Source organism: Lepisma saccharinum, chromosome 2, assembly GCF_977018435.1.
Source record: "Lepisma saccharinum chromosome 2, izLepSacc3.1, whole genome shotgun sequence".
NCBI classification, from domain to species: Eukaryota; Metazoa; Arthropoda; class Insecta; order Zygentoma; family Lepismatidae; genus Lepisma; species Lepisma saccharinum.
This window is the reverse complement of record NC_139230.1, coordinates 18005672-18019187: the sequence shown is the minus strand read 5'-3', so window position 1 is coordinate 18019187 and position 13516 is coordinate 18005672. Positions and strand designations below refer to the sequence as shown.

Genomic DNA, 13516 nt, shown 5'->3' with positions numbered 1-13516 from the left:
CCTATACAGAAAGAAAGAAAAAATATTATGAAAAAGGTATTCACGTGGCAAGTGCAGTCACAGACACTTGTGGGTTGTAACAACTTCATTGAAAGTCAATGGGGTCTTTTCAACCCAGAAGAATCTATAACTGTACAAGGTCTAGTCTTAATTGAATCTATGCACAAATATCTATCTACATATACCGTTTGAAGTTACATTTCACAAACAACTTCTAATGTATGCAGACACAAGATTCAGGGATTAAACAAGAGTTAGTTACAGGAAATAGCTTGTGGTAAACAGACGATATACTTCAATTTTATTACTCCATATATTCCATATATATTGGTATTTAGAGGGTTCAGTACAGTTCATATAAAAAAATATATAATTACAAAATTTCTATAATTTACAATCTTAGATATTCACTAAAATTTATTGGAAAGTTATGTGGACATTATGGCTCAACCAGGAATTGAACCTGCATCTGACATTCATGGACGTTCGCAGGATTTTTTCCAGGGAGGGGCAAGTAAGGTTTTTTTTTTCCAGGGGGCAAAGGAGGCATATTTTCCCCCATAATAGTGATGCCCACTCAAAAAAACACTATTTCAGTCTAAAATTAGCATGTTTCTTCAACGAATTTATAATAATTAACATAAGTTACTGTGACTGAAATGAAATTGTGTGAAATATATAATTTTTTGGTGGACATTCATTCGGACGTCCATGCTGGCATTCCATACCAATGTTTTCTCTGAGCTACCAAACCAACCAACTTCTACAGACATCACATTTTCTACAACTTAAACTGTGTTTTGTCTAACCTGTTGCCCTTCCAATCCTAGAAATGGCTCAATAGTTCTTCTGCAGTTGGAAACTATAGGAAAAGTTGTCTGCTAGACAGCAAGGAGCAAATGAAAACCAAAGGAGCAACACGTAATGCATATGCTGTTGCCACATTGTAGTATAACACTAACACTTTTTGTGTCTTATTCAAGACACTTTTCATGAGTTGTTTTTGTGGTACTGGTTAGTGTGCAGCACATACAATTGTGCAACTTATATTGAATCTGACTTCCGTAAAATGTGGGATAGACTTAGTCTATAGTGTCAGTGCCCTGTGGTTGCTTTTCGAAAGGTCAGTATTTGGCAGCTGTTGGAAGACCAGGTGAGACAAGGCAGGTCTGATCAGACCTCTGTGTAAATTCATCCGTTGTAATAGTGTCCATTGAGATGACATAAGAAGTTGCAATATACCTGGAGTTGGCATAAAAGCTTACACTTGGCGAGCCCAGTGGTACAGAATTATGAAGACCTAGGTTTGAGACTTTGTTGGAGGCACAGTACATAACATTTTGATAAGTTTTTAACATTTAGGAAGTGAATGAGAAAATATAGCAGCATAAACAAAGGTTTATGTGTGTACTCATTGGAAGGTGTATTGACAGTGTGCAGATTAAAACTAAACTCAGTGTGCAAGTGTTAATAAAATTCTGATATGTCATACAATTAGTTTAAAAGAGCACACTGACTTCGTTAATCTTGAAATCAAATGCTGTAATTGAATGTTTCCTCATGGCTATATGATGTTTTTAAGAATATAACTGCTACATAAATTCCACTACATTGAACATATATATGAGAAGATACTATTATAACTCGTCCTTGCCTTGTAATCAAGGGTTCCCAGGTTCGATACCTGCTGGAGGCACATAGTGGTTTGGATCCCACTTTAAACTGTAGGTCCAGTCCCTATTAGCCTTAATATGCATAAAGTGGACTTAAAACACCAAATCAATCCAATCCAAACTAGTATATATTATTACTGAATCTCCTTCATCTTATAATGTTGATACTACATCTTTTGGTTTCCATTTCACATAGCTTTATTTCTATTCCATATTTCTAGCTTTATTTCTATTCCATATTTCCATACAGTTAAATATTGCGAGTTCATTTGTGTTCTTATTTTTTGTTCATACCTTTTTGTTGAAGAATGTAAAAGTTGTCTGCTAGACAGCAAGGAGCAAGTGAAAACCAACATGCGTCCCTGAATTATCAAATATCACAGAATTGAGTCGTGAAAGTTGGACAATAGTTGCAAGTAGGTTGTCGTTACTCTTCCTTGTAACATTAATATACAACATGGAAATATGCATGACGATGCAAATACAACAATCGTCTGCAGAGGGGCGGGGGCTTCTGTTTGTGTGCCATGCCATACAGGTTTATTGTGACATAATTAGGCAACCCTAATGACTCAGTGTTGGAATAGGGTTGAGTGAGAAGGACACAGACAGGCCTGACTGCTTCTTGAGGTCAACACACATTTGTGCTACTTACAAGATGACAAAGTATGAGTTTCAATGTTAAATAGATTAATGTTTGCAAAAAGACAAATACAGTGCATCATGTTTTTATTATTTGTAGACGTTGATTAATATGAACACTTGGAAACCTCATTGCAGTGTGAAGAGCATGGAATGCATTATGAATCTCTGTTGTTACTAGCTATAAATATGCTTCATTTCAAATGTGTTTCTGGTATGAGCCAGAAAATATGTACTAAATAGCAGCTCAATCTGTTTCAACATTGACTGTTGCTGTAAGTACCCAGTGCTTTCTTGTGTAAAATCATTTTACACTGTACCTAGAATCCTGACTAGGAATAGTAAAAGCCTTTCATAACAATATTTTGAACTAGTAAAGTATAAGTGCAGGCAGGTGATTAAAAATCCCAGTTTATTAGTGCTGTGTCCAGAATTTTCATAAGGGATGATTGGTATAACCATAAGGGGGGGGGGGGATTTACATCTTCCTTAGTAGTCAGTCCTATATTTTGCCATCATTTCCTGCATTTGATATTCTTTTGAGAGGAATTTCAGGCCAAAGGAGGGATTGTTACACCCCCCCCCCCTTTCTTTGGGCATGTAGTGCAGTGTATATGCCCATCTTTACTTACGTACAATATTTAATTATTTAGTTCCCTAAACTGAAATACTGAGTTCCTCCAGAATTATTCGGTAAAGTAGCAGGATTCAGTTTATAGGTTGCATGTGTTTTCATGGCTTTTCCTGGATGCGTAGTTGAGTTGTAAGGTGTTTACAGATGGTATCAATTGACAGTAATCTCACAATCCATGCTTTTCATTACCAACTGATACTCTTCCAGCTTGATATAAAATTGCAAATGTTTCTTGTGGAAGATGAATGGTTCATTAACCTCATTAGTTAATGTATGCAATCAGGTGACTACAATGAGTTTTGCTTGCAAAACTAAAGTCCATATTAGGCATTTACTTTACAAAACTGATGTGTGTGAACTATATGTTTACATCGATAAAAGTAACAACAAATGGCAGAATTTTACACTAAATTACAGGCATTTTTGTATGGGTAAAATGGTTGGTAATATTACCAATACACCTATATTGACTGATACTGATAGAATACCAAGTAATCGGTCCCATTCCTACTTTTCATACTGTACATACTGTGAGAAGTCTACAATAGTTAAAAGGCATATCTGTTTTATGGGGAATGTTATGGACTGTACTTACCATTGTATTAATGGCCTCTCCAATGGTGCAGTGGTAGCGTCATCACCTTGTAATCAAAGTGTCCTGGGTTCGATACCCAGTGGAGGCACATAGTGGTTCGGATCCCACTTTAAACTGTGCATCCAGTCCCGAGTAGCCTTTCTGTGCATAAAGTGGACTTAAAACACCAACTCAATCAATCAATCAATTACCATTGATGACTTTCATCTTAGTCCATTGTACATTCACAATGCACGTGCCTCCTATTTGCCATCTTGCAACTAACAAATGAATATGTTGATCACAGTTAGTGAGAGAATTTTATGTTTAGTAAAGTAGCAGTTTTTCCCTCTCAACACAAAGTTTCCTCAGATTGGAAAACTAGCTACTTGCCGAAATGAAACATCTCTTGTAATAATATTTTTTGTGCTAGTTTCTGCTAGCCACTACAGAGAAAGAATCTACAAATATCTTTTTATTACTACAATGATGATTGATAGCAGTCAGAAAGAGAAGGGGAAAAGTGTGTATAGGTAATAGAGGGTAATTATGTGTGTATTTTGTCTTGCCAATCAAGTTGTACCAGCTGAAGAGTTTACTGTAGACTCCATATGTCGTTTTACTGCTCTACACGTTCTCGTGAAAACCAGGATTTTTAGCACTTGAAAAATTTGGAATAAATGTGTAATGTGCACAAGAAAGTCAGTGCTATGGCTTCTGTGCTTTGTAATTTCAGTTGTATCTTCTGTGAGATATTAATTTCTTATATATTGTGGTACACATAGTGAAAGCCCACTGCCAGCATATTTTAGGAAGAGCACACAAAGTTCAAATGTTGGTGAAGCTGGTTCTCATGGTGGCAATAATGTGCTAGGTATTTACACACTCTGTGCATAGCAATTCAATCACAAATCAGGATGCTGATGTTAAGTAGTTGACCAAGAGAGTTGAATGGTTGACTCGTGATTTAACTATAAAAGATTGCAGTGTGGGCATAGGTGTTTCTTTCATAATTTCCATCTAATTACCAATCTTCATCACAATAGGCCAAAAGAGGCAGAAACATGATGCAAAGTAAGAAATATATATACAAACATACACTATTCCTACTCAACCTCTGCAGTCCAGATAAGCTAGAGAGAGAGGCAATGTAGCCAGATTTTTTCTTGCAGGTATTTTTTCACCTTTCCCAATGCTATTTGTAATTACCATGGAAAAAGAACCTTTATGATCCAGAAATCACAATAAAATATATGTATCTTCATGGTGGTCAGGCATTCAATAATTTCAATTCACTCATTTTCCATTTTGCATGTTTCTTTTTATGATAACTTCGTACCTGCAGACTGATCTCCTTCAGTTGAAAAACAGAAGATATCCATTCAAGTATACTGTAGAAAGAAACAAACTCCCACATTTGTAACTAGTGTGACTGCATTTGAAATTTTGCTTTTGAATTTAAGTCTGCATGTCAAACTACATACTGTACCTATTTTTTAGGACACGCAAGCCACATGCAATGTAAGATGATAACAATGTGGCATCATCTATGAAGACTTCACCACTTTGCACACATTATGCCTCAGTTGTTTTGGCTAGTTTTTACTGTACACAATGGACAGTTGTGAAAAAGGTCATCTAGTATGAAAAGTATACAATAGAGTAGTGCATGGGACCACTTTCGCTCGAGCGTATACAATGGAGTATCATTTTAATGTGACAATAATCATGAACACATATATGTAAAATGTCCACCTTGGTAGTTTCAGACTGCAATCATCAATTGCATTTTCTTGTATCACTGTGTATTGGATAAACTACATTTTAACATGGAGATGATGACTGTGTTAAGGTTCAATTTCACTGTGTCTTTCACTTCACAATCCACAATCTATATTTGAGAGCCCACTACCACAGACAAATTATGGTTATATGTGCACTATTGGGCATTGAGTGTACACTACTTATATTGCCTGTTCAAGCATTATTTGCTCGAGTGAAGAAGCTCTCAATTCCATGTGTAAAATAGCGTCTCCATCCTATTTGGTGCTTGAGCAAAATTCTCTTCCTGCAGCTCTTTAGTATACAACTCTCAGTAAACACACAGGCATATTGTCATCAAATCTCTCAACAGATATTCTGAGAATTTTTTCATGGTACTTCAAAGTGAAACTTAGATATTGCCAGGAAATTTGCTCGATTCTGACTTTTTATTATTTTGAATATGGTTATAAGTTGATAGCAAGGAATCTATGACTTTTGCAGTTTTGAAGGAACTAATAAATGATGTAGATCTGAAAATTCAGAAAGTTAATGAAATTGGTTGTTTCTATTTATAGTATCCAAGTGCTTGTCCATGTCTTAGCAAGATGGGGGGGGGGGTTATCAAAGTCTTCATTAAAAAGACTTCGATAACAATTCATGAAAAAAAAATAGCACATTTGCAAAACAATTTTATATTAATAACAGAATGGTTAGTAATAGTTAATTAGTTCCGAATGAGAGAAAATTTGCAAGAAACAACTGGTATGATCTAAAACAAAAATATATCTTTGGAGAAACAAACTGTACACTTACTGGTAATTCTCTTCTAATGTGAATTATTTCTTTCATAATAAAGAAATAACTCCTTTCTTAATACACACAAAATTATGCCACAAGCATCAAGAAAATAGGTATACAGTTCTAGAATTAATTTGAATCATAGCACAAAAAAGTTCTGAGAAATGGCATATTCCTGTATGCACTCATGTCAATTGCCACAAAATGCAATAGTGTGTATGTATAGGTTATATGACATTCACTTGTTAAAGAAAATTTGTTCTGAAATAAATTTATATTTACAAATTGAAATTATGGTAAATGGTCAGTCCTGTTGAGGAGCTGCCTTGTACCTACTTTCTGGTGAATTTTGAAAAACCAAAGTGCCTTATTGTGTGCCGTCTTGTCCTTTGTCTGTTTGTGTGCTTTCATTGCAGAGTCTTATATGGTTAAAGTAATAATAAAAAAAGAAATATGCATGGACATTGTAAATGTGCTATAAACTCAACATGGTAAAGAATAAAACCAACAGAAAATAACAGTTGTGAATGAATTTTGAATTCCCATTCAGTAATACATGCATGTGCTTTTCATTGGGGGGTATTAAGTTTTAAAAATGCATAAAACATTTTTATTATTGCATTTAATTTTTACACATCTTGTGTACCACAATAACTCACAAATTTTGTCATTTTTTATCAGTCTTGATACAAGGATAAGATCAATGTCAAATTATAACTAAAATACTTTTTATGTGTTCTTATATTTTAATTGTGACTGACAAATCAATTATTATAGAATATATGCACTTGAAACATTGTTACATGTATTGTATCAGCATGTACATAACCAGATGGAATGATTTCTCACAATATTATTCATACCTTTTATGTGCATTACAGAAGATGCCAAAAGTTTATTATTGATTTCTATTGGTATGTTGTTTTCTTGAATTAGTTCATCCCTACAGAAATCAGCCCATGCATGTATGTGTTCTCCATATGAAGTGCATACAGAAAGATTTCCCTATGATTTTGCCTCCAGTGCAAGAACTAGATGTGCTTCTTAGCAGTAAAGAATAACTAGTAACAAATGGAATCAATAGCTTTTGTACTCTATCCTGGCGTTAGTTCCCTGACCAAAGAAGTTTCTTAAAAAACCATAGTCAGGATATGCAGGCAAGTTACTTTACCATACTAAAATGTTAAAAATATTCATACACTTCCAATTAAATATGATGGAAACTTCCTAATATCAAGTTTACACAGAACACAAAATGTGAAAACAAAAAAAAATTGACTTGCAAATCCATTTAAATAAATATATTAAAAGAAGCATATCGTGAACATAGTTTCCATGCAGATGAATAATGTGAAAAGTAAGAACCAGCTTACTTCAGCGTCCTGACTATGGTATGTCTACCTTCTCTTCCTGCATCAATCTCCTCTTTAAGTTCAACAAATACAAAGTAAAGTTTGTGCTTTGATTGTAAAACTGCAAATGCTTCCTTTTGTTGCCCACTTCTTTCCTTGAAATCTATTTTGTCCAATTTTGCATTTGGCCAAAGCAGCGTAATAAGTTTGAGATTTCCACGTGTACTCACTTCCAGCATAATTTGAACCTGCAAAGAGAATTTGAATTTCTTTCAACTGTATTATGTTAATACAGAAACACAAATAACAACATTCAAGGGACTATAATAATTATCTAAGATTCAGTGTCATTTTTTACCTACAAAATAGTCAATTTGGCACATCTGGTAATGGTGGTGTTTCATAATCATCATAAAAATTATGAAGTTTTCTTTGAAATAGTTTTAAAACATCTCCAAATTTTTGTATTACTTTCAGCAGTATCGTGCTAATAAAGTAGCTATTTATTCATTTCATATATCATCTTGCATCCCAATATAAAAAGATAATTTTGTAGGTCAGATTCACATGGTTGTTCTGATTCCAATAACCACTGTCCCATTTTCCTTCTTTCCTAAGCCACAATCAGCTTTGATCAGTCTTTACCAAAAGTCAAAACTGAGTTTTGACTAAACACTGAAATATGTAAAATCACAGGTTTAAGTTAGATGGAATAGTAATAGGATTACTGAACAAGTTATTCATACTTCATATGAAAGTAATGCAGATGCTTTCCTGGTATGTAGATGTCATCATGCTCAGTTTTTGCTGACAAGCAAAGCATGGAAATGTTAATTAAAAAGACTTTTAGCAGAATGAAGGAATTGGTTTGTTGACGTTCTTGCGCTGCTTTGTTCCAGAACTCTACAATGAGGCCATCACCGCCGACGCATCCATCTTCACAGCCGTCCCCACACCCCCAGCCCCCACCCCCGCATAGTCAAATGATGTCCAATCAGGTGAGTCCACCCCCTGTTATCCTCCAGAGGTGCATGTTTCGTAGCTGCTCGCGTGGTGTGGATTGTAGAACTGCATGTCTTTGCCAAGGAATGTATGTGCTTGCATTGGACTAACAGTTTTAATATGTAGTTAGGTGAACAGTTGATCAGGGTTTTCTTGTGTGTGCTGATATTGTTTGTGATCATGTGATTGAAAATGTGTATGTGTGTGTGTGCCCATGCTATTGAAATTTGATATGATGGGTATGCAATTTAAAGAAAGAAAAAACATTGTATGTAACATGATTACCGGTGAAATGTACTGTTTGGAACTTACAAATATGTTTGCAACGTGCACCATTCTTTAACTTGCTAGAAGCACAATTAATAATACTTACATTCTGCACAGTGTATGTTGCACATGTATGTTCACACTTCTTAACCAAACAATTGTGTGGTAACATCCCTCTGTATTTGGACTCCCTGATAATAATAATAACAACAAACCATAATTTCAGTTCATTATTTTCGGGGTTTGAGCCTTGTACTAACATTGTCGCCATAAATACTCTCTTTAAGTTTCAGCAGCAGCGTTATGATATCAGTTAAAGGGGCATTGACTGCTTTGTGAAGCACCACCCCAATGTTCCGAGTTTCGAGAAAAATGTACCAGAGTATTCATGTTTATGGCATGGCCTGTTGCATAGATTTTACATGATGCTGGTTCCATTAAAATATCACAAAATTCAATGCAACAGATCTGGAGATTTGCATGAAAAGTCTCCTGGATGCTCTAAGAGGATTTTATAAACTTCCGATTTCTTTTTTCAGAATTCACAATAGCTGCATGTTTGTTTGAAACAAAGTATTGACCTTTATGAAAAAATATCAAACATAAGGGCCATTGAGTGTTGGTAAGACGTACAACCTATATTGATAGGTTGCTACTAGCATTTTACTCTCCACTCCTTTCATATAATTGTATGTACAGATTGTTTAGACTATGTAACTAGATGTAATAATTTCTAAGATTATGAAATCGTAAGGTACAGGTACATAGTTTCACCATTCTTCCCCTCCTACCATTATCTTATTGGTTTACATAGTTTCTTCGAAATTTTCCTATGGTAATGTCACAGCAGTAAATAAGATAAAACAAGACATGTGTATTGTTTTCATACAGTTTATGTCACAATAAGGAGCTGTTTCAATTAAAAAAGAGCAAGTTTTGTGGCAATGAAACTTTGGTTAGTGGTTGGGTGTATTAAGCACTTGCTGGATAACTTTTTTTTTTCCTACCTAAATGCACTTCAATTCTCTCTTACAGGACATTATTCCATATTTACTTATGAACTCTATGTTATTGAACCACAGGATTTTCCATTATATAAAGTGTCATGAAGTCATCTAAGCATTCAAATTGAAATAGCAAAGTAGTAGAGAATTAATGGGAAAATCTAAAAATAGCTTTCCAGTACTACTGATTCTATATATGATAATGCACAAATGGGACTAGGCGTCATTCATCTCCATTGGAGGTACAGTACACAGTGGTTTGAATCTCACTTTAAATTGTAAATCAAGTCCTGATCAGCCTATCAGAACTTAAAATGAACTTAAACAACTTTTTGATATTGCACTGGAAAGGAGATGCAACTGGATATGCTGTTATATCTCATTAATGTTTCTCATATCATATTCCTTTAATGCAGGAGAACAACATGTTTCATAATAGTGCATCCATATACAATGAGTTTTCAATTTCTGAGAATTGAAATTTTGTAGAACAAGCAAAACAAGTTATTTTGCATTGATGTGGTTATACATTCAGATTCTTTGTATGTACACATGAAGAGCACTAGTGAAGACTTGAATCCAACACCTTCACAGATCAAATCATGTAAATTTACTGGAATGCAGTGTCATAATGAGTTGTAGAAAACCTTAGGAGGACCAACACCGATATTAATAGAAATTGCTATTAGATTTTACATGTGTTTGTACTAGATAAATCCTGAAATTACATGTCCAGAACAAATATTATGAATACCAGCCTCCTGGTCTTAGAATGTCACTTTTGTTTCTGCAGAAAAATAAATATTGCCTTCATGCATGCATGTGTCTTGCCAGGTTACAGTGGAAAGATGGTGAAACTGTGCCACAGAAGACACAATTACTTGTCATCTCGGGACTTAAATTTGACTGTTCTTATGCTTTTGTAAGGCCTTCTTAAAACTACATAATCAACTAATACTTTTCACTAAATTGCTCTCTGTTGTTATGCACATATTTCCCTAGTGGACTGAATAACATAATGATCACGTACAATAGAGAAGGATTACTTTTATTTGCATGAAATTCTTTAGCTGCTAGTGTTTCAATCAAGCTTTGCAATCTGTTTCTAACAATGCCCAGAGTGAAATCGAAGAAAGCTGGATTGAAACATTAACGGAAGAAACACCACTCTTTAACAGTAAATACATAAGTGTACTAAAGATAATTATATTCAGGATTCAAATTAACCTGCTTTACGCTGGGGATAAATTCTATCCATTTAAAACAACATTACCTTGGTGTTGTTATTAACACACTTAGAGGATAACATAAGAAAGCAAATTGTGACATAACACCCCACTTCAGGGCCAAGTTTTGATTTTCATTGGATAATGGTAGTGAGTATATCAAGTCCCATTACCGTTGTTATTTAGCCTTGTTTCTTTTCAAGTAGCTCTTGAATCATGCTTATGGTGCTGGAACACTTGACATTTCCGTATTAACATCAGGGATCATACCTGGAACCTCTTGCACCAAAGATAAAAAGTGATAAAGATTTAAGTACACATGTGCACTAAGAAAATAATTTTTCTCATTGTAACCATTAGTGTTTGCATTTGTAAAGATGAAATTACTAACACATATATGTTTATTACTAAATAAAATAGAAAATGTAGAATGTTATTTGTCCAGTATTTTTTTAATTCTCTCCATGTACTGTAGATTACACTTAATCTAATACCAATAAGGAGCAGAATGTAGATTCTAAAGTAATATTACAATCCTGGATTATGTATCATTATTTTTTCAAACATGGTTCAAATTTTATGAAGTTAGTAGCTAGTAATTGCAGTAACTAATGAGTGTGTGATGCATGTGGGCTATAGCATAATATGTACACTGTACATTATTTTATATTCTTGTTGGTATGATATTTTCAGAATTACAGTTGTATGCATGGAGCCATTTGAAATGTGTTTGTATTGTTTGTAGCAAATATTGAAATTTTTACTGCCGTTCATACATTAGGATCAAATACTCATTTAAAAATTATACTGTTCTCAAGCATATTTTCTTTCTTGTAGTGGAGATACTAGATGGTCTTTGTCAACCTATTTAATTAAAAATGCCTTTAAAATTATGTATATACCTATCATTTTTCAGCAATAAATTTTTGAAATTATGAGTTACCACTTACTAAAAATACAACAGTTTTGTTAAATTATTTCTCTTACTATTTTCAACTTGGGGCATAGGGGGTTACCCCCCAATTGCACCTGTAGTGTGAAGAGCTCCAGTTAACAATGGAAAGTAGGAAATGTTTTACTTAATTGCTTCGTTACTATGGTAGAGTGGTCAGCATAATATATTGTGAAGCCAGATGCCTTCAGTTTGAATCCTGGTGAAGACATTGGTGGTTTTGTTATGTTTGTCCCATTCATCCTCAGTGTCGTGATTAACCAAAGCGCTAAAAATTATATAAAATTACTAATATACAAATAGTAAATGTTTCATTCTTTCCATCAAGCTGCAAGTGTAAAACACATTGAAAGCAAGGTTTTGTACAAATGCATGCAGTCACAAAGAGTGTATCCATGAATTAGTTCACAATTAGACAAAAAATGCAGTACAATGCACAATGTAAACAAGAAGTTTTTCGCCTGTTTTCTGGACTGGAAATTTATTTTATAATAGGAAGAAAGTAAAGTTGCAATACCTGAAGAAATTACAGCAATTTAAAAAATTGCTCTGGAGAGTTAGTTATCTATGTTGGCATGAAGTATTATATTGTGACCTGGAGTCCCAGAGTTTTGCTCTAAAATTTTCCTTACATTCTTGTATGAAATCAGATGTTGACGCTGCTGCTGTTAGAGAAATCCACATTTGCCACACATCCCTAAATAATTCTTGGTCCCTTTCCTTGTTATTGTAGAAACTATGATATGGTGTCTATATTGTCTTTCAAACAACATTCTCAAACAATTACGTAGATAAACAAATAGTTTGTCAAAATTTTTATATCATAAATTTGTAGCTTCTATGGGCTATAAAAACAGGAAGTACAGGTCTCACCACCAGTTTCCTGGTTTAGTCCTGTCTTGGACATGGTTGGGCCTTTGTGAGTATTCCCTCATCATATTTCATCTTCAGCATTGCAATTAAAATTCCAATACAAGAGAATCTGCAGAATATTCACATTACAAGATAATAAATTGAATGATATTAATTAGAATTACAATATATGTCAAATAAGGGTACAATTTTAATTACATGATTTGTAGGTTAACTACATATGAGGGGCATTCCTTGTTGATTTAAAATTATTATTTTTTCACTTACTCACACAGACCCTTCTGCTCTATACACTTGCTCCAGCAGTGTGGCAACTTCTCAATCCTGGAACCACTTTGTTGAAGTGTGTCACACCCATGCTTAGGCAGTTGCTTGCAGGTCCTTGACATCTGCAAAATGATGTTCATGGGCTCCCTCTATGCTTCCACTGGATGGATTGGGCTTAGGTCTCCAGTTCACGGCAATGGAGCAAAGTCTCATCACCAGTCACAAGTTTGGGCATGGAGCCTTCTTGGGTCCTGGTTGTGGCATTGCAGGAGATCGTGACTCGTGTCCCTACCCTGTTGTCTCTGTGCTGCATTCAGAGCTTTGGGAACCAACCTGGCAAACACCTTTCCCACTTTAAGGTGTTCATGCAAGATGTGATACAGGGTGAGTCCCATGGCCACCTCCATTTCCGAGAACATTATGCACCTGTTTGTTCTCCTGAATAAGCCGCTCCATTCACGAGATGGTGACTGGCATCATCACTGTCA

General features: G+C 34.7%; 2 protein-coding genes across 18 annotated transcripts in view; one reads left to right on the top strand and one right to left on the bottom strand.

The window, feature by feature from the left end:
* Positions 1 to 13516, top strand: part of Ssdp (Sequence-specific single-stranded DNA-binding protein) — a 294147-nt gene that overhangs the window by 194477 nt on the left and 86154 nt on the right. For 8 of the 10 annotated variants that reach the window (XM_083117123.1, XM_083117116.1, XM_083117115.1 and 5 more), the window contains one exon: positions 8337 to 8435. The exons of the other annotated variants lie outside the window; for them this stretch is intronic. In XM_083117123.1, coding sequence (XP_082973249.1) covers positions 8337 to 8435 — 99 coding nt within the window. The remainder of the gene's footprint in view (positions 1 to 8336; positions 8436 to 13516) is intronic. 10 annotated transcript variants of the gene reach the window in all.
* LOC145983942 (uncharacterized) overlaps positions 1 to 13516 on the bottom strand; it is a 48729-nt gene that overhangs the window by 927 nt on the left and 34286 nt on the right. For 4 of the 8 annotated variants that reach the window (XM_083117132.1, XM_083117126.1, XM_083117133.1 and 1 more), the window contains one exon: positions 7459 to 7685. In XM_083117132.1, the coding sequence (XP_082973258.1) occupies positions 7459 to 7685 (227 nt within the window). Of the gene's footprint in view, positions 1 to 6432; positions 7686 to 13516 lie in introns of those variants that run through there. The other 4 variants (XM_083117130.1, XM_083117131.1, XM_083117125.1 and 1 more) reach the window with 1 other exon arrangement.